This window comes from Arachis ipaensis, chromosome B2 (genome assembly GCF_059453495.1).
Source record: "Arachis ipaensis isolate K30076 ecotype BB chromosome B2, ASM5945349v1, whole genome shotgun sequence".
NCBI classification, from domain to species: Eukaryota; Viridiplantae; Streptophyta; class Magnoliopsida; order Fabales; family Fabaceae; genus Arachis; species Arachis ipaensis.
The window spans coordinates 12,271,637-12,297,753 of NC_142437.1; the positions used below are offsets into that span (position 1 = coordinate 12,271,637).

Genomic DNA, 26,117 nt, shown 5'->3' on the forward strand with positions numbered 1-26,117 from the left:
CTCCTGCAATCCATCTCCTTATCTCTCCAAAATAATTTAGTAAAAATGATGATTGCAGAACCTCAATCATATTCTCTATCATGTCAAAAGTTAAGATAATATTGCGTTTTTGGTCGTAACCTCTTCTCACTGTCATTCACCTCCCATCTTTGGTTTTCTCTCATCATAATATTTCCACAAGTGAACCAAAAGCATTGTAATAATCTAACATACAGGTTGTAAATATGGAGTTCGAATTGCTCACCAACATAGAAGGACCCAGAGGAGACGCAAGTTTGTAGGGATAGTGCACAGGCGCGGCAGAAAAAATTAAAGCGTCAAAAATAATTTTAAAATTTCTCGAAAATTTTTTGCCCAAAAAATCATAATTATAATTAATTAAATGAATCAGGAGTTCGTACACAAATACCCTTTGACTTTACTACTAAATTCACCTTATAATAGATTTTCTTATTCGAAAAATAATATTATGCCAAAATATAGTGGAGAATTCCTAAGCATCATCAACATCAGCAAAAATGAAGATGGTTGCAAAGCGGCAAATTCAAAGTCATGAGACATGAAGATTTTGAATTTCAACTTGTAATGTTCTAAGTTTTTTTTCAACATTCGATAGTTCCTCTTGAATCTCTAGAAGCATGTTAAGTCTATTCTGTGCTTGATCTTGGTAAGGCTTACCAAGGATTTTCACATAATTGTTCAAACTTTCCATGGCTTCATTGAAATCTTTCTTCATGGCCTCTTCAAGCTCAGATGCCAACTTCTCTGCTTTTGCTTTCACTTTATCTATCACACTCTGTCTGCGCCTTGGGAAATTTGATATAGCAAGATACCTGACAGAAATATATGTCAACCAAATTTCAGTAACAAGTCATCAGCATGATCATAAATTAAACCAATTAAATCCTTAGGCACATACCAATCTACATTTCTTATTTATAAAATATGAATCTAAAGGGACGTATTCTTTAGGTTACATGATAACAACTCTTGCCGTAACAGTGCAATATGTTTCTTTAGAAGATTTAAGATTTTGAAATACAATCTTGAGCAACAAGAAAGGAAGCCAAATTATAAGTAAAAATTAGAAAATCATAATACCCGCCAGCAGAACAAATGCCAAGAGCAAGAAGATCTTCCAGTGTTGTTGGTAACACAGATGTCAGTAGCGAAGCAGATAGACCAGCCACGCCCACTCCACCAAAAGTCGATAAAAACTAAAATTTAAAAAATTTCAGATATATTGACAGTATAATAAATATAATTTTAATAACATAAAAATAAATAAATAATTATGTCAAACCTCAATATACAAAAGGAAAACGATAAAGAGATCATTTACTACTGAAGATGATCCACATGGGATGAGATTCTCATTAGTGCAGAGGTTGCAAGGGTCAACACAGACAACATAGTGCAGTATTGCAAAAGCTACCAAAACAGAAGGGCATTAAATTTTCTTTTAACAACACAATTTGATGTCGCAAAAGTATTCTAATAGCCACTACCACAAGAAAGCCTTTTTGAGTGTGCATAACAACGATAAAGGACAGCCTAATACTCAAGTATCCTGCATTATCTGGGATCCGCACAAGGACCACATTCAACGGGTTTAACATAGGCAACCTAAACTAACGCAAGTGTAAGAGGCTAATTTCGTGACTTAAACCTGTGACCTTGAAGTCACCCACACCCAAACAACTAAACTGTTGCTTCGGGTTTCTCTTTGCATAACAACACTAATGGAAAAAGGTAAGTAAAAAATGAAGCAGCAACCCAAATGAGTCTAGCAGCAATAATAATTTCTCAACATATAGATATCACTTACTTATCCATGCACTTTGGAGGCCTTAACCTTACTTGAATACAATACTAGGACCACAGCTAACCATACCACTTTGAATGTTAACCCTAACAAGGCCATAGCCTAGGCACACTTCAAACTTATTGTTACAAGCATATTCTTCTTTTGCAAAATATAATCTATTATTTTTTATTATTAATTTTACAACCAAAATATATCATATATCATTCTCTCATTGCAATTGAAATCAAATATTTTCCTCCAAACTTAAGGAGTTCTCTCTTCCTCTCTTTCTCTTTTCTTTCTGTATCTCTCTCTCCTTGCTTCACCTACTCTCTTTCTTTCTCTTATATATCATTACCAATGACTAATTATAAATTTGACAACTAAAATATGTAACATGATATTCTCTAATTGCAATTAAAATTGAAATTAAAATATAACTATATTATATTACTAATTTAGCAACCAAAATGTGTCATGTGACACTCTCATTAAAATTGGGATGAAATATTTTCCTCCAAAACTAATAAAACTATGTTCCTCCATCCTTTTATCTACCTCTCTCCACTTCTCTTTTTCTCTATCCTTTCCATCCACTCTATATATAACTTATAATTTGTATTTTATATTACAAAATTGACAAACCAAAATGTATCACAAGACATTCTTTTATTATAATTAAAATAGAATCTTTCTCTCCAAAATTAACAAGCTCCCTCCCTCCTTTTTTACCTTTCTCCCTCCTTTCTCTCTCATTCTCTATCTCTCTCTACCTCTTCATTCTACAACAAATAAAAAAAATAATATAATATAATTCAAACAAATTCATGAAAATATAAGACATTAAATTTATAATAAAATATAACTAAAAAAAATCTTATAATATTATTCACATAAAAAATAAGTAATTATTATTGTATACATATTTTTTCGAGTTTTTATTTAGTTTTAAATTTTCACCGCTTATCTTTTCAATCTATATTTTCACTTTTCTTCCTTCAAATATTTACTACATATAATTTGAAGAGAATGCTAATGCTATGATCAATGATCAAAATCAAGATTCAATTGTTCAAAAAAAATTAATTTTGAGTTAATTTTATAACAATCAATTTAAATTTTTTTTATTCTAATATCTAATTATATTTTTATATATAGAGAGATAATATTATTTTTAAATAACAAATATGAAAAAATTAATTATTTTTATTTGTGCAACAAACTTAATGGTTAACACCTAATCAAATGTAAAAATTTACATTAAACTCTTTTAAGTTTTAGATAATGAATGTTAAAATTAATTATTAGTAAAAAGTAAACTTTCACATGAAGATAATAACTAAAAAACTTACTTGATTTTATCTATAGAGATATTGGCCTTCTTAGCCAACAGGAACTTTTGTCCCTTACGACCTTTTTGTAAAAATAATCCATTGACTCTAAATTTTTTATGCCGTAATTTATAATGTCAAAACAAAGCTACCGTAGTTTCAAAAAATATATATTTCCGTAATATATTATTACGGGTAAAAACACTAGTATTACATAAAACAGCAAAATCAAGGGAAGCCTAGCTTCAAATTCTTCTAAAATTGGTGGGTTGGGTGTAAACTGCACATTTGGTACCTAGTTGAATTGTGTGTTTTAGGGGGTGGTAACACTGGCCTTCTTTGAATGATGTGACCGGACTTTGTTTGATACAACACAAATCCACGTCAGCCCAATAAATTTATGAAAAAACAAAAGGAAAAAAATTTACATCATTTCTTAAAGGGGTTCTAAACTTACCATCTCACGAACCTCTTGCTCAAATGACTTTGAAGCTGCACTACTGCTGAAGCCGTCAATCACCTGACTCCCAGCTTGATCCACTTTCTTTAATGACTCATTCTTCTCAATTTCACTATTTTCGTGGTTCAAAGTTGGCCATCGTTTTTCAAAAGATTCCTTGTATAATCTCCCTTGTTGGGTACTTTTGGTACGTAACCAGTTTTCATATTCTCCAAGTAAATTCTGTGTCCAATCAACAAACAATTTAGGAAAACACAAAGCAAAATAATGTTTTATAATTGCATCAAATTATGATGCTCTATACTCTATAGTTTGGATTCCTCTATCTACATCTGGGCTCGACTGAGAAAATAAAAGGTTTTATTTTTACTACACAACACACACACAAACACAAAAGAAGAAAAGAAAACTAGTTAGAGCTATACCTGAGTAGCTGAAACAGCAGGACCAAGTATGTCATTCTGGATTCTTGATGTAGCAGGCATTGTAGATTTTTCTCCTTTGAAAGTATATGAAGCAACAATATCAAGATTTGACAATAGTAAAGTAGCTTCAATGAGCTCCACAACACGTGATTTTGTAGTCTCAACCTGGTAATATACCACAGCATACCAATACCTAACCAATTAAAAGGGAAACAAATTGTCTTGATTAAACAAAATTATGAAATTCTTAAAACATACCAAAGATGAAGTTTGTCTCCTCCAAGAAACGCTCTCGGTTTCCATATTCATTGCAAAATCATTTACACTATTAACAATATCATTCACTGCAGCTAAGTCCTGCTTGGCATATCGGCAATCTTGTGTCACAAGTGTTTGACACGATGAAATTAGTCTCTCTGCAATTCCAACAGGTGTTTCAAGCTTGAGCCTCATTCTATTCATCCCAGGGATTGTTGACCCATCCAAAAAGCTAAACAAGAACTTTTCAAGCTCATCAAAGCTGCTGGCACCATTGTGAGAACCGGAACTAGACAAATCATTAAGCTTCCCAACATTAGACTTAGCTGTAAGTTTTGCTTCAAGAGCAGACCGAGCAGATACTGGATACAATATCACATCTTTAGTATTAAGCAATCTCTGTACATTGTCCTTAACAAAGGACATCGCCTCCTCAAGCTGCATTGAGTTTTAAATATATTTTGTAAATCTCTATTTGTTTTTTAACTACAGAAGAACTACTTGGGAGTAACATCAGTCAAGATGAAAATAACCAATGCAAATTCGCAAGAAATAAATAAACCTCATGGGCATTCTGATATATGTCAGCTTTGTTCAAAACAAAGACCACTTTCTTTTTCCACTGCTGAGAATAACGAAGAAAAGTAATCTGAAAAGTAACATAAAAAAATTATATATGTATATATATAACCCCTGCCAGGAAATTATCTCAATATCACAAAGAAGTCAGCAGTGCACCCATCCACAGATGACTGACCACCATACCTCACTTCCAGTTAAAGGACGATCAGCAGAAATAACAAACAGAAGCAAGTCAGCACGTGGTACGAATTCCTCTGTGAGACGTTGTTGCCTCTGAAGAATCACATTAGTTCCAGGTGTATCAACAATTGTCATCTGCTTTCAAAAATAATGTAAAAGAATTACTGAGAGCACATCCAATTGCATAGAGGATACTATGCAAGGTTATAATATAAAAAAACTGTGATATTCGAAGGAAGAAACAGAACAGAATCAAGAAATTAACTGACTGACTTCTTTAAGAATTGGAGCAGCAAGATAGCATATGAATTGACCATCTGGATGTCTTTCACATCGTTGTTGTTCAATATCCATGTCAGTGTATCGTAAAAATGTGATCTCATTAGTAGTGGGAACAACTCCCTCTTTCAGGTATCTTTCCCCAAGAAGTGCATTAATCACAGTAGATTTACCGGAGTTGAATTCACCCTGATGAACCACGATTTTAATGAGATGAAAGGTGTGATACCATGTCAAATAACTATTAGCATTCTATAGCATTTGATTTCTCTGTCTTCTGGAAAATCCATACAATAGCTAGCAGAACACATAACTTAGCTAACCAAAAGCATTTTGCATTTTTATACGTAGATTAAAAAGACTATTAAAGAAACTAATGTAGAGAATAACTACTAAACATGGTAAAAGAAGAATCAACCATTCCCTATATCTGCACCTTACATAAACTCTTCACTAAGATGCTTCCAAATGGAGGCAAATGAACTAAAGTAAGAATAACAAGATCAGAAGTTGAAATAGTTTAGCACTAATTGGTTGATTAGTTTCAAAATAGATGTATTAAAATAATCTTATCTTTTTTGAAATTTAGAGCTTATACCAATGTATATCCCAGGAACCAGAATTTGGTGAGATTCAGCACACAATTACCACTATAACCAGTAAGAATGGCTCGTCAATTTGAGAAACTGCATCATTAAGAAGTGAAACCTCTTCCATCTGCCATGTGAAACCAATCCCAGTTCAACAGAGAGTAAACAATACAGTGGTCAAAATAAAAAATAATGAAAAAAGTATTTTCTTCAAATACCAAATTTTTTAATTAAAAGATCACCAGTGGTGCAGCCTTTTTTATAACTTCTATAGCTTCATTCAACACCAATTTCTCTGTTTCTATTAACTGTTTCTCCTTATCCTCCAATTTAATGAACCCAGCCACAACCTCCGCTTCACTGTGAAGATCAGTATCCACGTTCGATAATGTATGCTTATTCAAAATGCCAGAAACACCATCCAGTGTTATCTTATCATTTGCATACTGCATGTCAAATAGTTTGCGCAGGAAATCATCTTCTAACAAACTAAAACCTTCCAAAGTAGTCACAAAACCACTACCACCAGAAGCAAGTAAACTTGAAGCCTCAGCATAAGACATCCTGTCTCCATGCAAATTCCACGAGACAAAAATAGGTATCTTCACATTTTCACGCACAGAATTGACTTCCTTGCTAAGATCTTTCGGATCAACACTACCATATATAAGAAAATCAGCACCTTCGGATTTAGTTGCATTCACTGCAGCATCTATTGTTTGGACAATCCTAGCTACCAAGGGAAGTACCACCGATTCAGATTTCGAATCCAACATAGTATTTCTAGCAACAACAGTGGGAAGACCTGCAAGAGAGAAAAGAATAAAGAAAGCACATAGAATGTAAGACATTAAAAACAACAGAATTTTTTGTTGTTGTTTGTTGTTGTTGGGGGAGGGGGGGTTCATTTTTTACGGCTTCACCACTTTAAATAATATATATATTTACTTGCATTTAGCTTCAATAAAGTACCCATGCAAAAATATTTTACATTATAACAATTTTCTGCAAAACCTCATTTATCATGTCAACCAAGAGGCGTCAAACTCATCAGATGCTTAGGTGAGAATCATTGCATGCAAGAGTTTAAAATAAATAGAAGGAAGGTTTGAAGGGCTTGCTATATATGTCTACAATTTTGTCCTTTATTAAATTATTATTCATAAAAAGTAAATGGCAATAAATGGTAATACAAATATTTATTAGGAATAAAAAGGTAATATAAATTTGAATCTCATAAAACCTCCCAATTTGGGGGAACTTGAAAATGGGGCATTCGGTGGGTTTTGGAGTGTTAACAAAGACCTTCAAAACCGTTGCCGTCGGAAGAAATAAAATTTGTGGATGAGGTTTAATCCCCCTTTGCATTGCTCTCCAAAGCCTCCACTCAAAACATACCCTAAAGCTCACAGGAATTTCCTCTCATTGTCACATTCACTATTTAACTCCGCCTATGTTACATAGCCTATTTCAGCCGATTTCTACAACTACATTCATTCAGTTAATGTAACTAACACGCATGGATTCAACAGCAAAAGGTGGCTCTATCAAAACCAGTACATCCAAAACTATCATATACTCTATTTGATATATCAAAGTAATACAAAATATGGATTTAACATTCAAAAATTAAGTCCCAATTAAGTTAAAAGACACTTAAAATAGGGAGATTTTCTAAATGCACTTGATATTGCTAATGATGTTGGAAATTGGAAGTGAAAACCTCTGGAAAGTTAGTTTTTTTTTTTTTTCCCTTACTAGTTATTTAAAAAAAAACATTGATAGATAAATAAATAAATAGAATTATAAAATAAAATAAAACCTTTATCGGAGAGGAGAACTCCGGTAGCACCAGCAGCGGCAGCGATATCGACACGCTCAGAGACGAGCAAGTAGGCGCGTTCTCTAAGAAGATTCTTCAAGACGCAAGCAGCCTCATAAAGCCTGCCACCGCTATCGTCGCCGGCAGCAGAGAGCACAACAACCCCAACGAACTTGGAAACGGCCTTGTCCACCAGATCCAAGGCATTTGAATCGAACACTTCGTCGGTTCGAAGCTGGAGAACCAGCGTGGGGACCTTGAGTTCTGGCCTCTTGTAGCCACCGGGGAACAGCGTCCGTGGTTGTTGCTGCGAGCGGAGAAGTTGCTTTTGCGGATTGGTGGACTGGTCAGGGGCATTATTGGAAATTGAGCATGAAGACGTGTGGTGAGTGCGGGGAAGAGTGAGGAAGCGAGGGGTGAAGTGTGAAGAAGAATAAGAGGAGAAGGAGTAAGGCCTGGTGGTGATGGAGGTGCGCTGGGTGAAAATGACGGGCACCATGGATATGGCGGAGGAATCTTTTTGTTGGAGGAGGTTCAGTTGAATGTGTGAATCTGTGTAGATACTAGAAAGTAGAAGAGAGAGAGAGAGAGAGAGATTGGGTTATCGGGGAAGAGTTTATGGGAGTCACTGAATTATATTGATTTTATCCATTTCCTGATTGGTTTCCATTAGTGGACCATTCAAACATGGGCACATGGCGGTCCACTTCAGTTGATAACAATTTACTTAAAGCAAATTTATGGGCATGTTAAACATGATATAATTCTATTTTTGATCTTAAGCTTCTTGTAAGATGGAAAAGAAATGGATTAACCATTATTTGATAATTGGATAAAGAGTAGTGCTAGGGAGCCAATGGCCTAAACATACTGTGTACAATGGGCTAAATCTTTGGTTTATGAATAAAATGAACATTACCTATACTATCCAGAATAACCATCCTAAACATCTCATGTTATAAAAAGCTAATTTTGGGTTCACAAAGATTTGAACTCTTAACCTTCTAAATCTAGAACTTTAATACCATATCTTAAAACCACTCATCCCAAAAACGTAACCTGACAGGATAATGTAACACTAATAATTATAATTATATCTCTAATACTTTCTAAACTTTCATTTAGGTCGTTGGCTCCCTATACTTTCTCTCTCTTGGATAAATAAACTCCCCGGAGTTTATCACACAATTGAAGATATACAATACTTACTAATTTAATTAATATTAACACGTGTGAAAAAAATTTACGTATATTATTGTTTAACTATGTTTAGTTTTTACGTGATAGAATTCTTACTAATTTTTTTTAATCAATATGGGATTAAAAAAACAAATATATTAAGTGTATATTAAAAATTATTTACTAATTAATTATTGTATAAAAATATATTTAGTGTTCATAAAATTTTTTATTATTTTATTATTGCAAGTTTGGTTTTTTGTGATTAATTATTTAATTATAAAAAGTATGTAAATTAATATGTATAAATACAGAGAAATATATAGTATTTGATTTGTTGTGTTTATATAGTATTTTTTAAAAAGTTAGTGAAAGATTACACTTAAAAATAAAATTGAAATTATTTATTGAAATAAAAATAAGACAAAATTTTTTGTGTCTATAAGTTTGGTGTGGAACTTATCTTCTGTGGGAAGTTTTGAATATTTAAAAATTATTTATTTTTATATTTTTAAATTAAATATTAATTTTTAGATGCATATTATTTTTTTGGTGTCTTTTAGATGCATATTATGGTGTCTATATATCTTTACCTAAATTACTAAAATAAGATAAAAGTTAATATTTAATTTAAAAAATAAAAAAAATAAATAATTTTTAAATATTTAAAACTTATCCTAAAAGACAAGTTCGGTAATTTCGATACCAAATTTATAGGCATCAAAGAATTTGTCTAATTTTTATTTTTTTGTTTTTTAGTAAATTAGACAATTATATATAGACACCATAACATGCATCTAAAAATAAATTATTCTAATTTTTTTATTTAATTCTTTCACAAATAATCTCTATAGAAGTTAAACCAAATTATCTATAACTCAAACTAAAAGAAAACTTGTGTGCACTTAACCTATAGAATGGGAAGTAATGCTTAGTATACAATAAGATCAACCTACAAAATCATGTGGTTAACATCACTACACACAAAAAAAACTGATGTGACATGCAAGTATAACACCATAACTATTGATTCATAACAAATACATTCACTACTTATTGATATCTGAGGAAATTTTTTGTAAGAGTAATTCACCTCTCAATCAAATTCTTACAATATTTCCAAACCATAACTCTAATTGTTGGTTACTTTATCTGAAACTGTTGGTTCTCATTCTTCATTGTCTTTGAGGAACCAAGAAAGCAAAAGAATTCAACAAACTCAATGGCCACACTTTCTTCTTCTTCTTCAGCTTCTTTGCTCTTCTCTGCTTTCTCTTCCAACCTCTTTCCACTCTCACATTCTTCAACTTCACGCCTTTCTTTCTCTTCTTCCCTTCCTTCTTCTTCTATTTTTTCAGCTTCTTCTCCAACCTTTCTAGCATACCCTTCATCATCATCCAGGCTTTTTGCAACAAGCAACAATGATGGTGGTGCTGCTTTCAGCATCAATGCAAGTGCTGCAGTGAAGAAGAAGGTTCTTATTGTGAACACCAACAGTGGAGGACATGCTGTGATTGGATTCTACTTTGCAAAGGAGCTTCTTGGTTCTGGCCATTCTGTTACCATACTCACTGTTGGTGAAGAATCCTCAGATAAGATGAAGAAACCACCTTTTAACAGATTCTCAGTTAGTCCTCTATTTCTATCTTACTACTATGATTCTCAATAACATGTTATCAAAGCACAAAAAATGCATGAATATGAAAATATCTTTGTTTAATAAGGTGATTTGTTAAGGACTAATTCGTCTAGCGTTCGTCTTTTAAGTATGAAATTATCGGTCCATAATCGATTGGGACTAGTTTAGTTTGTCAGTGTTTCATTCTTTTGAGGATCAAGTTGTTGTTCTCACTGGATTTAGATTCTTGCATTGAATGAATATTCTGGAGTTTGACAAAATGTTTAGGAAATTGTGAGTGCTGGAGGCCAGACAGTGTGGGGAAATCCGGCAGATGTAGGGAGTATTGTCGGAGGGGAAGTGTTTGATGTGGTTTTGGACAACAATGGCAAGGATCTAGAGACTGTGAGGTTTGTAAATTTTGTTCTTCTTGTGTTCAAGCTTTGATTTTGTTTACAATTTCTCTTACTTTAAGATAGCATACCACAATATTAAAATACATTAACATCCAAATCTTGTACTAGTAAATGAGATCGGCTACATGGATCAAGCGACATTACTGCAAACTACCAATTTAATCTTTGAAAGATTGATATACTTGCAAATAAGTACCTAAACAATGTCATTTTAGTTAATGATACCTGTATAATGGTTCTTAAGTTCATGGAATATGTAAGATACATGTGCAAATGAGAATCTTCACTTGCAGGCCGGTGATAGATTGGGCAAAGAGCTCTAGTGCCAAGCAATTCCTGTTCATAAGTAGTGCTGGAATCTACAAACCTACAGATGAGCTTCCACATGTTGAAGGGGTAATGTTAAAAAAAAGAAATCATTGTGATCCCTTATAGCTTATTAACCACTATGAAAATGTGCTAAAAAGTGATAATCCTTTCTGATGGTGTTGTAGGATACTGTTAAAGCTGATGCTGGCCATGTTGCAGTGGAGAAATACCTTGAAGAAACTTTCAGCAGTTGGGCATCATTTAGGCCTCAGTACATGATTGGTTCTGGCAACAACAAAGATTGTGAAGAGTGGTTCTTTGATAGTAAGTGGAAAATACCCTCAAACAAGCTTTGTTTTTGGTGTTAATAGCTACCTACTTTACATTTAAATAACCTCTAAGATAGTAATTAAGTCAAACACTTTCACTTATGGGACAATATATAAACTAAACTCCCGTAGTCTCTCAAATTCACAGCTTTCACCAATTTGGTCCCTCATATCCCAATCGCACTATGCTCAATCTCGGATACCATTGGGATATGAGGGACCAAATTAGTGAAAACCTTGAATCTGAGGAACTACTACGGAGATTTGTATCGAAGATAAACTGATATAACCTTAAGAACTAGTTATAGTATTTGTTTGAATATGTGAACATATGTATCATAATTAGGGTGATACTATGTTAATTCTTTTTAGTTTATTCCCTCTGTTATAAATAGGTAGTTTGTATTGTATCATAGGCACACTCAATAAACATCAGAAACATTCCTCACATTTTTCCTTGTCTTTAGTTTCTATCAGTTTTGAATAACTTTTTTATTGATATAGTTAATGGTATCTATTCTGAGAAAGAGTAAGTGTCGCGCCATTCGCAGGGATTGTCCGGGACAGGCCAGTACTGATTCCGGGGTCAGGACTGCAACTGACCAACATATCTCATGTTAGGGACTTGTCTTCAATGCTTACTCTAGCTGTTGAGAAACCAGAAGCTGCAAAGAACAGCATCTTCAACTGTGTGAGTAACCGTGCTGTGACTCTAGATGGAATGGCAAAACTGTGTGCTCAAGCTGCAGGGCGCCCAGTGAACATTGTCCATTATGATCCAAAAGCTGTTGGTGTTGATGCAAAGAAAGCTTTCCCTTTCCGCAACATGGTAAAAAATTGCTTTTAACTTGCACTTTTGTGATCTAACTTTACTAATCACACAGATCATTGAAGTGGTTATAAGTTTATAAGAAGAGATTGCTGTGCTAGCATCTTGTTAATAAGTTTAGTAATATATGTTTGGTTCATTTTCTCAAATAGAACATATTTTTGGGGGGATCACTTTATTATTTACATCTTTTGGAGTTTATTTTGTCAAAATCCTTGCAATATATGAACACTTTTAATAATGTATTTTTCTTAGACACTCAATTATACAAGTCAGATAATTTTTTTATGAACTTAATGTCTTTTTTCCTCATTGAACTTATGTATTTATTATGCAGCACTTCTATGCTGAACCAAGAGCAGCCCAAACAAAATTGGGATGGAGTCCTACTACAAACCTCCCTGAAGACCTCAAGGAGAGGTTTGAGGAGTATGTAAAGATTGGGAGAGACAAGAAGCCAATCAAATTTGAGTTAGATGATAAGATATTAGAGGCTTTGAAAGTTCCAGTACCTGTGTGATCCATATATAATTTCTTTCTTTTTGATTAAAAAAATTATGTATAAACATTAATTTGACAAAGTGTATTACAGAAGAAAGTTACTTCTCTACCTGTTCAGAAAAAGAATCTATGAATATGATCTACACCTCCAACAGAGATCAAGTTCTTTACTATGAAAATAGATAACACCAAAAAATATCTCAAATCTCAAACATATTTGTTACCAATAAAGATCTATCATACTTTGAGAAATCATTTCTATTCTACTACATGGCCATAAAAGTTTAAATCCATCATTATGTAAAACTAAGGCAAAGATAAAATAAAAATAGATAATAAAAGAGTAGATATTAGGTATTCCAGATTCTAGTAGATTATTCAACAAAACCACCAACAAAATTGCACCTTCATCCTTCAGTTCATTCTCAGACATATTCAACTTGGCAAGGAACTGTTTTGATGATATACATGCCACTAAAGATGAAGCAACATTTGCAGTAATGTCATTTCCAGCCATATCCAGAACTTCCAGTGATGGTGCAGATTCCTTGAGAGCATTTGCAGGGATTCTGCACCATCATCCACACCAAACATGTTGTCATGCAAGTCAAGCTTCTTCAAGTGTTTACAAGTTCCAAGTGCTTCAGCCAGGACAACTCCACCATCAGAACCTACCCTGGTAGATGAACAGCTGCAGACTGTTTCACAATTTCAGAAATAGCAATTGCCCCTTCATCTCCAGTCATGTTATTATGAAAATGAAGAACCCTGAGCTTCTCGGTTGAAGGAATCAATTCAGATACTAGTTTTGCAGTTTCCTCTGATATACCATCATTCATTAAATAAAGCTACTCCAAGTTATTTTGTGGTTTTAGGAGGGACTGAAATGCTCTAACTCCCTTTTCACCTGTGGCATTATTTGACAGGTTAAGATACCTTAAAACACAACCTTCCAGTGCACAAGAGAATATAGTCATCACTTCAAGAGCTTCTGCTTCCGGCCTGCCACCAACAAAATCCGACCAGTCTACTTCCTTCAATTGATCCTTAATTGACAGTAGGATGGATTCAGCAACTTGAGCAGCTTCCAAGCCAAAACTTCTGTTACTGAAACATATCTTAGTATAAGAGCTTGGTGCCCTCAATGGCTCCAACAGTTCTGCAGCTTCCTGTGTCAACGAAGGCTCTGCGACCACCAGATATGTCAAAAACAGTTTCACTCTCAGGCCTCTTTTCAAAGAATTTGAATCCTCTAAAGTGAAGAAATTGATAAAGTGGTAAAGTAAAGGGTTAATCGCAATTGATTTTGTAACTTCTATGAAATATGTGCCCCACTACCAACTTCACTTTACCAACTTCTTCACTTTAGAGGATCTAGATCCCTTTTCAAAACCTCCACCACGAGCTTACTCGATTCCTTGGCATAAATTTGCACTGCAGAACTCCCATCACCATCAGGCTCCTTCTCAAAGTGCTGGGTTGTAGTTGTAAAAGCAATTTCTTCAATTTGCTTAGCATCCTCCTCAGCCTCTTCTTTGCTAAGCAGCCCATACTTTCTTGAGAAAATGGATGGAGTTGTAAGGTTCTTGGTCATTCGTTCAGCAAGCATTAGCCTAGTACCCTGGCTAGGGGGCCATAACTTGATTGAAAGTGGGCGATGTTGGTAATTGGTATGTCTGTGCTGTGGAATCCATATCAACCAACCAGGAAACACATGCAACAACCACATTTACAAGTGTCTAACAAATCCATACATTTCAATTCTAGTATAGTACTAGAAAACAATGAGATATAAAATTACTCATGTAAAATAACAACAAATTTCATATAATTATTCCTACTCTCTCTAGCCACAAAGCTTAGTTTGTGTATCTACCACAACAACAAAAAGCATTTAAGTTTGCAACACACAATACACAACAAAAGCAGCCCATTCCATAAGTCATGAACAGAGTAATGATGTCCAAAGAATAAAGAAGTACAATAATTATGTAATACCTTTTCTTATCAGAAACAATCAAGAATCAATATAAACCTAATCAACCATGAAATTTAGATTCTTTCAAAGAACTATCACACCTAAACTATGTTATATTGTGGTAAAAATGTGATATTAATCATCACATAATTTTGTCGACCAAATCATGAAGTCTGTTAATTATCATGAAGTCTGAAACAAAATCAAAGAACCATAGTATGCATATTAAAAAAGATTTTTTTAAAAAAAAAAAAAGAATAGAGGGAAGGGGAGGCCTCGGCCCAACATTTAAAAAGAAAAAATTAATAGTAATAAATTATTAAATATAATTTAATTTTTTTTAAAATTTATTTAATATTTAATTTAATATAAATAAAAGTCCAGTATAATCTAAATATTAATGATTTTTAATATCTAAAAAGTAAGTAACAATATTAAAAAAATTTAAAAAAATATTATTACTAATATTTTTTAATTAAATAAAAATTTTTAAATCTCATAAAGTGGATTTTTTTTTTTCTTGTTAGTATCTTTCTTGATTCATTTTTCTTGATTCATTTGGTATTAATTCTTTCTCTTTCAACTACTACAATTGAGAGATCTTTTTCAACTATAAATATTGTGAAGAATAACTCAAAAACAAAATGAAAGATGAATTTCTTGCTAATTGTATTTTAATTATATTGAAAATAAAATTGCTAAAAAATTTGACACAGATTCTATTATCGATGAATTTTATGATACGAAGAATTGACCATTTTGTTGATAAAAAGTACATACATATTTTTTGTGCTTTAAAATATATTCTCTATCGATATATTTTTATAATACATTTTACATTATATAATTTTTTGCATACTTTTTTAATATTATATATGTTGTTGGCTCCTATGATAATATTTCTAAATCCGTCCTGAATATACATATTGTTGCAAAGATGAGGTATAATATTAAGATTAAGATTATGATATACATATTGGTCAATAACTCCAATACACCATTTAAAAGCTATTTAACATTAATTCATATGATGTCAATTGAACGAGTAAATTCTTATAATGATTTCTGGATTTCACACATTTATCTGAAATGGTTTTCAAGATCCAAATTTTTTTATAATAGTTCCTATGTCATTTTCGGTGTTGAGTCAGCTCTAAAAATATTGTGAGTTTAGTTTCATTGTTATCATTTGGAGAACTTGGTTGAAAATGAATGATAGAATTTTCAGGAATCTTGCAGGAGTAGTTAATAGGTCGATTAAGAGTTATAAAGAGTGGAGTGATATTTGATCATTTGGGCTATTGATGGCTTTTGTCAAAGATGATTAGGAATTATTTTATTTTATCTGTTTAATACTTTTCTCTTGAGACGTTGATGCTTTACCTTATTGTGTTGAGCTTTTTATTTCAAAAAAATATTGATGTGATCATATTTTGCCACTTTAGACAGTTCTAATGTCTTTTTCTTCTTGTTTATTCTTCGATAATAAATAATGATATAACCGCTACATTTTATTTTTTGAGTAAATGTGTAATTACTCTATTAGCTCTATAAATTTTTTAAATTTGTAATTAAATATTTATATTTTAAAAATTTTAACTAAATTTTTATATCATATTTAATTTTATAATTAAGTCTTTATTTGTATAAAAAGTATTAGATTAACGAAATATTTTTTGTAAATCAAATATATTAACAATTAAGGATCTAATTAGATATTTGTCTATATATTTTTTGAGAAAAATTTTTCATTAATTTTATTATTTTTTATACAAAAAATATTTAATTATAAAATTAAAAACAAAAAATTTAATTAAAAATTTTATAAATACTTAATTATAAATTTAATAAAATTATAAAATTGGAAGAATAATTAAATATTTTGGGGTGCATGTTTTTTATTTTGTGTTTATTGATTTTTCTAATCCAAATCCAAATTGTATTAGTGAAAATTCGCCTAATCTAACTCGATCTAACTGAATTTTTATGAAAAGAATAAAGGCATTTAAATTAATATTTTTTAATTTTAATACTCCAATGTGAAATTACTAATTAAGAGACTAAAAATGATTACAAGTCAAATTAGTTAGATTTCGCACGTTTGTTGAGAAGTGTACTTTTATCACTTGTGTTGATATGGTTTTCTTCTCTTTTGGTATTTATGGCTGTCCATAGAAGGAAGCATGTATGGAAGCTGCCAAGTACACCCATCACAATGCAAACAACAAGAATCACCAAAACTTCTGAAGGGAAATCCCATGTCAATCCTCTTACAATAAGAGCAATCAAAATGGCCAAGTGCCTTCCTGACGATGCATGGAAAATTTGTGCTTTTTGTGGTAATTGAACAATAAAAAACGGAAGCACAGATATAATGAAAAAAATCAAAGAAATGCACGTTGGATGAACCGGCTGAAAGCCGCTGAACCAGCTGGAACCGGCCAGTGGGACCGAAAGGGGCCCGGTCGGTTCTTGTGAAGCGACGTCGTTTTGCGCGTTATTAAGAAAAAGAACGCCTCAGTCCTCACCCCCATTCCTCTTCGCTAATCGCTACAGTACCCCCACCCCCAGAACACAACTTTTCACAGAAGTCTCCCCCACCGGCGACGCCGGCCATTCCGCTCAGTCACCTTGACACCTTCAGAAATCAGAACCAAGCTTCCCTCTCTCAAAGAAAGAAAAAAAAGTGACAAACCCTAGCCTCCATTGTCGCCGACGTTCTTCTCACCGCCGTCGTCCCGCCGTTCTTCGCCAGCTTCTTTTCTTGGCGCGTCGCCAGCTTCTTCGCCTGGTCCAGCGGCCTCGTCGTCCGCCGCCAGGTCCAGTTCCTCGCGTCGCCAGCTTCTTTGCCTGGTCCAAGTTTCATCGTCCGTGGTGTTCTTGTCGCTGCCGTCACATTCTTGCTCCCTCTCGTTCATACTCTTCTCGTTCCAAGACCAACGAAGGTTAGTTAATTTTTCTTGCTTACTTTTTTTTTTTTTGTTTTTAATCTGTTGTTTATAAAAAAATGTGATTGGGTTAATTTAGTTTTTAATGTGTTCAGGGAGATTTGAGCGAGGATTTTGGCTACAAAATAGTGAAATTTTAATGATCACTCGTAAACCTCGTGTAGATTAGATTCACATGAGTTTGAATTTTGAAAAGATTTAGGCTTTTTCTTAAAAAAAAATTATCTTTTATCATTTCCTGTGTTCGTTCCGACATTGGTTCTGCATCATCATGTAGACTACAACTGAATTTTAAGAAAGATATTTAGAATCTTAAATTTTTCAAATCTTTGCTCAATAGTTGGCTGTCTTTGTGGGTTTGTTGTTAGTGAAGATTCCTTCACCAGCGAGATTCTCGGGTAAATCTTCAATAATGAAAAATCCCTCTTTTTGTGAAACTTAGATTTGATTAGATCTTTTTTTTTCCCTCTCAGATTATGGTTCCGGATTCTGTGTGTGTTGCTGTTTTGAGATATCAAAAAAAGAGTTTGACCCTATCCTTGTTCTGATTCTCTTGAAGATTTTTCATTTATGTTTAAAAGATTCTGTTCTAGATTTTCCGAAAGCACACACATTATTCGAGAGAGAGAGTAGCTGGCAAGCATTCTTTTATTCTTTTTTCTTTTCCAATTAAATGGAAGATGATCATAATACAAAAGTAGCTCAAGAGCTTCAAATACAAAACTATAGTAGCGATGGTAATGGGAATGGTAGTGGCGGTAGCGGCGGCGGTAGATCTTCGAAGAAGCCGAAGCAGAGAAAGGTGCCACAGAGAGGACTTGGTGTGGCAAAGCTTGAGAAGATAAGGATAGAAGAACTGCAGAAGAAGAATTCTGCTACCCTTCAATTGCATCAACAAGAAGATCCAATTGCATCAACAAAACCTACATATATGCATCCACCGATCCAAAACTTTCATCACTCAATTCAACCTGCTCCTAGATCACAAGCTGAATTTAGGCCTATGTCACTCCAACAACAGATGTTGGATGCTAAGGTTCCGGGCACCGGCACTGTTCCATTGACAAACAGTTCAGGATTTGAGAAGGAGATGTTTGTGGTTGATCCTGCAGCTATACAGTTTCTACCAAGCTTTTCTTTTGAATCCAATCCTTTTTGGCCTTTGCCTAATTTGGGGCCGAGAGCACCACAATTTCATCATCAATTGACTTCCATGGTAAGATTGAGATAACTTCTTGTATGAAGTGTTTTCACTTGTGATCTTTGTTAAGATTTGTTTTCTGGGATATGTAGGTTAATGTCTCGCCGTCCGGAATGTCAACACCACCAATGCTTCATTACTCAAAAGAGCCCCCTTCAAACCAAAATTGTAATGTTAACGACCTGTTAGCAAGGCAAGCCGAGAAGGTAATTGCAATTTGCCATAGTAATTCCAATTTTTGTAATTCCAACAAATACCGAATTCCTTGGTTTTGGATCATGCTTTTTTAGTGAATTAAGTAAAATCATGTAGCAAGACATTAAGGTAAACTTCACTACCCTGGGAATTTGTTTGTCGATAATGTAGAGGTTTGAAACTTGATACAGATTATTGGCGTGAAGAGGCCTTACCCCTTCTGCCTGGATGCTCCTCCTGTGCCTGCTTACAATTATAAGTTGCATCCGTTTGCCGAGATGCAAATGAATGCTGCAACTTTGTGTAATAGTGGATTCAATTATGATGCTGGCAATTCAAGTCTAAGGTTGTTGATTTTTTAATTGTTTCTTCTATCACATTATTGTAGTTGCAACTTGCAAATGTTGTTTTGTCTCACCATGCACTATATTAATCATCTGCAGGGAACTGCCATCATGTTCTGCTTCCAACTCAGAGCTAAACTCAAGGAAAAGAAGCAAAGAAAATGAGAATTTCAATGGAGATTTTCTAACATTGGCTCCTCCTACTCCTACTTCATCCCCGCCTTCACAGACGAAGCCTTTTTCGGCTTTCCTAGAGATTCCCAATCAGGACAATCCTGAATCTGAATCTCCATCTTTTCAGGTAGGAAAAATCATTTGTTTGTTTGGTTTAAAATTTTTTGAATAAATGTCCTTTTTGGTTCCTAACCATTTGTCCTTACAAAGCGGCTCTTTACAATTCAAAAATCCCGAATGATTCTTAATTATTCCAGTAAATGGTGACATGCTGACATGTTAGGGGCTGCTTAGACCATTTACTTAAATAGTTGGGGACTGGTTAGTACTTTTTGAATTGTGGATTACTGTTTCGGACAAATGATCAGAGACCAAAAAGGGTATTTAGTCAAATTTTTATAATTCAATCTTTGCCTTTGTTTTCTATTTTTTGCTAATTTCATTTTTCCATCTAATGTGACAATATTTAGTTGCTTCTGAAGTTGTAATACTAATTTCATTCTTAATTTCGATTTTGCATTTGCTAAAGGGTACTATAGAAGATCAAGTTCCCCAACCGCAAGCGTTCAACCGGTTCAATCAACAGGAGCAACCTTTTTATTATTTCTTCCCTCCGGCGGCCCATGAGTTGCAAACCGGACTTTCAACAGCTAGAACTCCCAATGTTAATGGAGCTAAAGAAAATATTGATCTTAATTTGAAACTTGGAAAATAGAAGATCAAGTTTCATCCTCCTAGTTTCATATGTATTATGATCAAACTTTTAGGCCAGTTGTTCCTCATTATGAAACTTTTCATAGTCATATGTTAGGTTAAATTTTTTGCAAAGTGGGTAGATGTTTCTATGTTTGCACATGTAAAAGTTTGAGTCTGAAAGGACTTGAAATCGTGGCCATGTGTAAATAGAGATGTTGCATTACTTTGTTTCTTTTTACATAAAATACTAAATATAGGGATGACCTCTCACCAATCTCAATTTATTTTTAGGCTTTTAGCACATGTTTCGCTTTCTTTCTTATGCATGCCATCTTATAAGTTTTTCTATAAATTAGGACATTTGATTGGTCACCTTTTTACCTAAACTACATAATTAATTCAAAAATATTCTATGACATAATCAGAGCAATTAACTACCGAAATAATCAAATATGACTCGGTAACATAGATACTCAAATTTTTTAATACTAAATATGTATTTTTATAAAGTGATTGGTTAAAAGCTTATTTTTTGTAACATGATTGTAATTAATTAGGGGCATCAATTTGAATGACCTTTGTATTATCAAAAAAGACACTTAAATATCAAATATCTCACAATTATTGACTCTTGTGCGATGAAAATTCCAACCCCATCTATTTTTTAATGGAGTTTTTTGGTGACTATTTTTTAATGGAGTTTAACTGATGAGTTAATATTTTTAACCAATATCAAATAATATTTTAAATTTTTTTTACAATAAAAAATTAGTTAATATTAATTAATTAAAAATTAATTTTCTATATTTATTGTTTCAAATTTTTTAATAGCAAAAAAATATTTTTTTTTACTGTAAAAAATAGTATGTTAATTAACCTATATGATTAAAAACAAGTATACATTAAAATTAATCATAAAAATTAATTATTAGTATAAAATATATATTAAAATATAATATATAATTTAAAAGATATTAAATTATATATATATAATTGATTTTAATGTGTAAATAATATTTTTGAATTAAAAATAAGGTACATGCGGCTCTAACTATGCTAAATCATTAATTAATTAATTGAATCTCAAATAAATGGTGAGGAAAGAGAAGGAAAAATAATTGATAACCAATCAGTGGTCGAAAGCGATACTTCTGCTGAAATATAATCAAGATGAGATGTCAATATAATATTATTGCATGCAAACCTCCCATATAGAATATAATAGCTTTCAAAATTTCTTTAATTTGTGATAAAATACCGAAATTCAGTTCATATTATACTAAACTAAATTTTAATTTTATTGAATTGAAATTCTATAAAGCTAAATAAAATAATTTTTGTTCTTTGAATTAATTAAGTTACCTTCAATTGATGAACCTGTTCGGTGTCGGTTTCCGGACAGGTCGGATAGTTATGAGATGGGGGGTGCCTTGCTCACGGTTGTGCCAAGCCCGGATTTGTCGCGTAGCCGAGCTCCCGTTCTGGAGGAAAAGGAGGGGGGTGCCACCTGCAAAGACACTCCGACGCTCTAGTCAGCTAGTGTGCAGGCGGGAGAATATGATATGGAAAGGTGACTGTTCGGTGTCGGTTTCCGGACAGGTCGGGTAGTTATGAGATGGGGGGGGTGCCTTGCTCACGGTTGTGCCAAGCCCGGATTTGCCGCGTAGCCGAGCTCCCGTTCTGGAGGAAAAGGAGGGGGGTGCCACCTGCAAAGACACTCCGACGCTCTAGTCAGCTAGTGTGCAGGCGGGAGAATATGATATGGAAAGGTGACGTACCTCGGGGGAAGAGCCAATCTTCCCTTTATATACATGTCAGTCGTGGGCCCCTCATGAGGACAGGCCCATATTCTCAAGGACGCTGCCCTGTAGACGTGCGTGAGCCGCACAGAACACGTGTCCGGGTCGTTTGAAGGGCGCGGAACCGGGTCGGGTGGTGCTCGGGCCGGGTCGACCCGTTGGTTCCTTGGGCCAGGCCGCAACAGTGCCCCCACGCGCCAATGGTAGTCGTGGGAGCTATCAATGGCGTGTTGTCTCGCCTCTCATTTGGGCTCGTCTGGTCGGCTGTTCGTGACAAGGATATGCCCCCAACGCGCGTGTCCTTTGGTTGTACAAGCAACCGTTTCGTCGCATCGTTTCCAACGGCGAGCATTAAATGCTCATAATGGGGTGGAAAACCCTTGCTGAAAAGACCATTCTGCCCCCAGACGTTTCGCGCTTCCTGGGGAGGTAGTTTTTAAACAGGCCAGTTTTGGCACTCTTTCCTTTCTTTCATCTCTTCCTTTTTCTTGCTCCCAAACCTCAACATCTCTTTGTAGTGCCCCTGCGCGTCTCTCCCTTTGCATCTTCCATTACCAACTGCTCCGTCCCTCTTCCGCTAATTCAGGTAATTTTCGAACTATTCTCCCTTTTATGCATTGTTCTTGCATGTTTGCTGTTTGTTTTTCGTTGTTGTTGTGTAGCCTTTTAATGGCGGTTAGATATGTCAGGGGGAAAGTACCATTCCAGGGTAGGTTTTTCTTGGTCTTTTCGTGTTTTAATCCTGTTTGGGCCTTAGTCGGGAAGTCGTGGGGGTAGTGTTTGTATTCGGCCTGAGCAACCGATCTCTTAGACTGACTGGATGGTCCCCCCATGTAGGTATGGCTCGCACGGTTTCCCGGGCTTCCCCTAATCCCGCGGCGTACGATCCCTATGCTTGGGTCGTTTCCGACGTGAAGGATTCGCCTAACCAAATGGGCGAGGAGGAGCTCACCGAGTTCCGACAAGCCGAGTACTTGTGTGGAGGGACTGATGAGGAAGCCAATTACGACGTTTTTGTCCCGGCTCCTCACGAACGATTGTATGAGATCAACCTCCAACACCCGCGAGTTGCCGACTGGATCTGGTTCTACAAGTCCATGTTCACCCAAGTCGGAGTTCGTATTCCATTTTCGGCCTTCCAAATGGCTCTTTTAAGTCGAATTTCCGTGGCGCCATCGCAGTTGCATCCGAATAGTTGGGCCTCGATCCGCTGTTTCGAGATGGTTTGTGAATATCTCGAGCTGCCGGTGTCCGTAGACGTTTTTCTTTTCTTTTTCAACCTTACAAACCCTTCAAAAGAGGGAAAACACAAAAAGGGGTTCATGTCCTTCCGGTCTGCCCAGGGTCGGAGGATTTTTGGTTTGTTCGAGGACTCCTACCATGGGTTTAAGGACAAATATTTCAAGGTCCGCCCTGTCAAAGGTCGTCATCCCTTTTGGTTATCGTTGGAGGGGGTACGGCTCATCCCGACCTATTGGAGTTTCGGGGCGGGGTCCAATACCTTCATCAAGGTAACCCGTAACGGCATGTCGGCGGTGGATAGAAAGATTGCCGACGTGTTGTTGGCGGTCTTCGGGAGGAATCATGTGAACCCTCACCTTCTCATGGGTGATCGGGAGGCCGGTCGTAATTATATTTGTGAGAAGCCTCTGCTCATTTCGTCTTATATTTTCCTGCTTTTATTAATATTTGTTGTGACTAACCGACTTCACCTTCTCTCTCCCTCTCTTTTTTGCAGTGGGAATGTCTGCCGAGGTAACGGGTCTCCCTGACTTGTTCCAAACCTTCCTAGGTGGTAGTCACGAAGAGGAAGGTAACGAGAAGTCCGCCGCTGGGGAGCCTGCTGCTCCTCCGGAGGACAAAGCTTCTCCCGAGCAGACGGCATCGGTCCCCGAGGCCGGCACCTCGGCTCAAGGCGCCGCGACCGAAGGTGACCAGGCGGTTCATGCTTCTCCATTTCGCGAGGTTATCGGCACTGGGGGTTCCACACCTAACCCGGATGCTGATGAAGAGGTGGAAGAGGTTCCCAACTTGAAGAGGAAGAGGAAGGCTTCGTCTAGTCCCGAGGGGGTCCTTACCGTCATGGAGAGGAACTTTGACGCCGGGAACTTTATAGACTCCCAGCTAATTCCCGGTACTGAAGAGTACTTTCATGAGTCATCTCTTGCCGGGCAGGCGAGGTGGATGTATCGTACCCTCCTGCGTGGCGCTGTGATAGCCCGAAAGGCCGAGTTCGAGCTGTCTGGGATGGAGTCCCTCCGCAGGAGGTTGGAGTCTGCCGGGAAGGCCAATAATGGGCTAAAAAGTGAAGTTGAGACCCTTCGTGAACAATTGACCCAATCTCAGGAAAAGCTTGATGCTGCCGAGAAGAAGGCTACTGCCGCTGAACAGAAGGCTACTACTGCCGAACAGAAGGCTACTACTGCCGAACAGAAGGCCACTACTGCCGAGAAAAAATTGGAGGAGTCGGACGCAACGGTTACACGTCTGGTCGAGCGTGAAATGGCCTTGGAGAGTCAGGTCGGCGCGGCGCAGAAGCGCGTGGCCGAAGTCGAGAAAGAGAAGCTGGCCGTGGAGGCCAAACTGGCAACATGGAAGGCAAAGTATAAAGACGTCGTCAAACAAGGGAAGGGTGCGATTTTGGCGACCGAGGAGGCCCTCAAAGCTCAAGTTAAAATTGTTGCCCCCGAGTTCGACACGTCGGCAATTAGTGTTTTCAAGGTCATTAAGGACGGCAAGATTGTTGACGTCCCCAAGAAATGAACTTTATGATTAAAACTTTGTAGTGTGGCCGTTTTGTTTTGGCTTGTGAACAATTTGACTTCTTAGTCGTTTGTCCGCTTTAATTTAATTAACTTTTTCTTATTCGACTGGTCGTGTTATCGTCTCTATTAACCGTTATTGGTTTATAGCCGTCGCTTATATTAGCAGGTCGTGGCCTTTGCGTGGCCGTTTTTTACCGCGATAGTAGACGGGCTCCCGGGGTGATCAGTCCCGGGGTCGCGCATCGTTGTCGGGTTGTGATGGGGTGATTTGCCTGGGAAAAAGGAAAGGGAACAATACACGAGAGAAAATTTGCACAAGTATATCTTATTTGGTAATCGCATAAAGGATTCATAGGTTATATTGGAAATTTCAGATCCACAATCTAACCACTTAGCTTAGTTGGTCGGCGCGTCGCTGCATATGTTAGGAGTAGAACCTTCTCAAGTTGTTCGCGTTCCATGTCCTTGGGATTTCCCTACCATCGAGCCTTTCCAACTTGAACGCGCCCCTACCCACCTCTTTTTTGATTCTATAGGGGCCTTCCCAGTTTGCCGCCAGCTTGCCCTCTCCAGGGGTCGGTGGGCCGATGTCGTTTCGCCTCAGGACGAGGTCGTTTGGTCCGAACTCCCTTTTGAGCACTTTGGTGTTGTAGCGTAGGGCCATTCTTTGTTTCAGTGCGGTTTCTGTCAAATGGGCCATTTCTCTGACTTCATCTATCAAGTCCTTTTCCACGGCTTCCTCTACTCCCTTCAAAAGTAGCCGGGGGCTCGGCTCCCCGATCTCTACGGGTATTACCGCATCCAACCCGTATGTTAGCCGGAAGGGGGTCTCTTTAGTGGAAGATTGTTCGGTTGTTCGGTAAGACCAAAGTACCGAGGCTAGCTCGTCGGCCCACGCCCCCTTTTTGTTTTCCAAACGCTTTTTCAGCCCTAAAAGGATGATCTTGTTCGCGGACTCCACCTGCCCATTTGTCTGGGGGTGTTCCACGGAGGAGAATCTCTGTCTTATACCCAGGCCGGCGAGAAATTCCGTGAACTTTTTGTTGGTAAATTGCGTGCCATTGTCCGAGATGACGGCTTCCGGGACCCCGAATCGCGTTAT

At 36.1% G+C, this 26,117-nt stretch overlaps 5 protein-coding genes across 6 annotated transcripts; 3 read left to right on the forward strand and 2 right to left on the reverse strand.

Moving 5' to 3' along the window:
• Window positions 1–398: 398 nt before the first annotated feature.
• FZL (FZO-like protein) lies at window positions 399–8,379 on the reverse strand. Its single transcript, XM_088504834.1, has 11 exons — window positions 7,735–8,379; window positions 6,155–6,717; window positions 5,971–6,039; window positions 5,317–5,511; window positions 5,047–5,178; window positions 4,844–4,930; window positions 4,282–4,719; window positions 4,024–4,188; window positions 3,596–3,820; window positions 1,102–1,217; window positions 399–833 (listed from the first exon to the last, which is right to left on the reverse strand). Exons 1-11 carry the CDS (start codon window positions 8,231–8,233, stop codon window positions 551–553), a joined length of 2,772 nt encoding a protein of 923 aa, XP_088360960.1. The 5' UTR covers window positions 8,234–8,379; the 3' UTR covers window positions 399–550.
• Window positions 8,380–9,946: 1,567 nt separating this feature from the next.
• Window positions 9,947–13,022, forward strand: CSP41A (chloroplast stem-loop binding protein of 41 kDa). Its single transcript, XM_016327467.3, has 6 exons — window positions 9,947–10,540; window positions 10,820–10,941; window positions 11,241–11,343; window positions 11,442–11,580; window positions 12,137–12,414; window positions 12,752–13,022. Exons 1-6 carry the CDS (start codon window positions 10,136–10,138, stop codon window positions 12,932–12,934), a joined length of 1,230 nt encoding a protein of 409 aa, XP_016182953.1. The 5' UTR covers window positions 9,947–10,135; the 3' UTR covers window positions 12,935–13,022.
• Window positions 13,023–13,618: 596 nt separating this feature from the next.
• On the reverse strand, window positions 13,619–14,764 carry LOC107626868 (RAN GTPase-activating protein 1-like). Its single transcript, XM_021115443.2, has 2 exons — window positions 14,326–14,764; window positions 13,619–14,101 (listed from the first exon to the last, which is right to left on the reverse strand). Exons 1-2 carry the CDS (start codon window positions 14,642–14,644, stop codon window positions 13,764–13,766), a joined length of 657 nt encoding a protein of 218 aa, XP_020971102.1. The 5' UTR covers window positions 14,645–14,764; the 3' UTR covers window positions 13,619–13,763.
• Window positions 14,765–17,419: 2,655 nt separating this feature from the next.
• On the forward strand, window positions 17,420–20,723 carry LOC107624963 (uncharacterized). Of its 2 annotated transcripts, XM_016327464.3 has the most exons (6): window positions 17,420–17,838; window positions 17,937–19,057; window positions 19,135–19,248; window positions 19,429–19,583; window positions 19,681–19,882; window positions 20,285–20,723. In XM_016327464.3, the coding sequence occupies exons 2-6, from the start codon at window positions 18,515–18,517 to the stop codon at window positions 20,468–20,470; spliced, it is 1,200 nt and encodes a 399-aa protein (XP_016182950.1). In that variant the 5' UTR covers window positions 17,420–17,838; window positions 17,937–18,514; the 3' UTR covers window positions 20,471–20,723. The 2 variants fall into 2 exon arrangements, with proteins under 2 accessions (XP_016182950.1, XP_088361598.1); XM_088505472.1 differs by having other exon boundaries at window positions 17,420–19,057.
• A 2,366-nt stretch (window positions 20,724–23,089) lies between these two features.
• On the forward strand, window positions 23,090–25,013 carry LOC148573051 (uncharacterized). The gene is made up of 3 exons (XM_088503797.1): window positions 23,090–23,888; window positions 23,989–24,644; window positions 24,687–25,013. Exons 1-3 carry the CDS (start codon window positions 23,090–23,092, stop codon window positions 25,011–25,013), a joined length of 1,782 nt encoding a protein of 593 aa, XP_088359923.1.
• Window positions 25,014–26,117: the final 1,104 nt, after the last annotated feature.

Coding starts and splice junctions, on each gene's coding strand:
- FZL (XM_088504834.1), bottom strand. CDS start 8,233: ATGGTGCCCGTCATTTTCACCCAGCGCACCTCCATCACCACCAGGCCT. Junction 4,189..4,281: donor GGAGACAAACTTCATCTTTG/GTATGTTTTAAG, acceptor GTATATTACCAG/GTTGAGACTACAAAATCACG. Junction 3,821..4,023: donor CTGCTGTTTCAGCTACTCAG/GTATAGCTCTAA, acceptor GATTGGACACAG/AATTTACTTGGAGAATATGA.
- CSP41A (XM_016327467.3), top strand. CDS start 10,136: ATGGCCACACTTTCTTCTTCTTCTTCAGCTTCTTTGCTCTTCTCTGCT. Junction 10,942..11,240: donor AAGGATCTAGAGACTGTGAG/GTTTGTAAATTT, acceptor CTTCACTTGCAG/GCCGGTGATAGATTGGGCAA. Junction 12,415..12,751: donor CTTTCCCTTTCCGCAACATG/GTAAAAAATTGC, acceptor TTTATTATGCAG/CACTTCTATGCTGAACCAAG.
- LOC148573051 (XM_088503797.1), top strand. CDS start 23,090: ATGGCTCGCACGGTTTCCCGGGCTTCCCCTAATCCCGCGGCGTACGAT. Junction 23,889..23,988: donor GGCCGGTCGTAATTATATTT/GTGAGAAGCCTC, acceptor TCTTTTTTGCAG/TGGGAATGTCTGCCGAGGTA. Junction 24,645..24,686: donor CTACTGCCGCTGAACAGAAG/GCTACTACTGCC, acceptor GCCGAACAGAAG/GCCACTACTGCCGAGAAAAA.
- LOC107626868 (XM_021115443.2), bottom strand. CDS start 14,644: ATGTGGTTGTTGCATGTGTTTCCTGGTTGGTTGATATGGATTCCACAG. Junction 14,102..14,325: donor AATTTATGCCAAGGAATCGA/GTAAGCTCGTGG, acceptor TGGTGGTCGCAG/AGCCTTCGTTGACACAGGAA.
- LOC107624963 (XM_088505472.1), top strand. CDS start 18,515: ATGGAAGATGATCATAATACAAAAGTAGCTCAAGAGCTTCAAATACAA. Junction 19,584..19,680: donor GCTGGCAATTCAAGTCTAAG/GTTGTTGATTTT, acceptor AATCATCTGCAG/GGAACTGCCATCATGTTCTG. Junction 19,883..20,284: donor CTGAATCTCCATCTTTTCAG/GTAGGAAAAATC, acceptor CATTTGCTAAAG/GGTACTATAGAAGATCAAGT.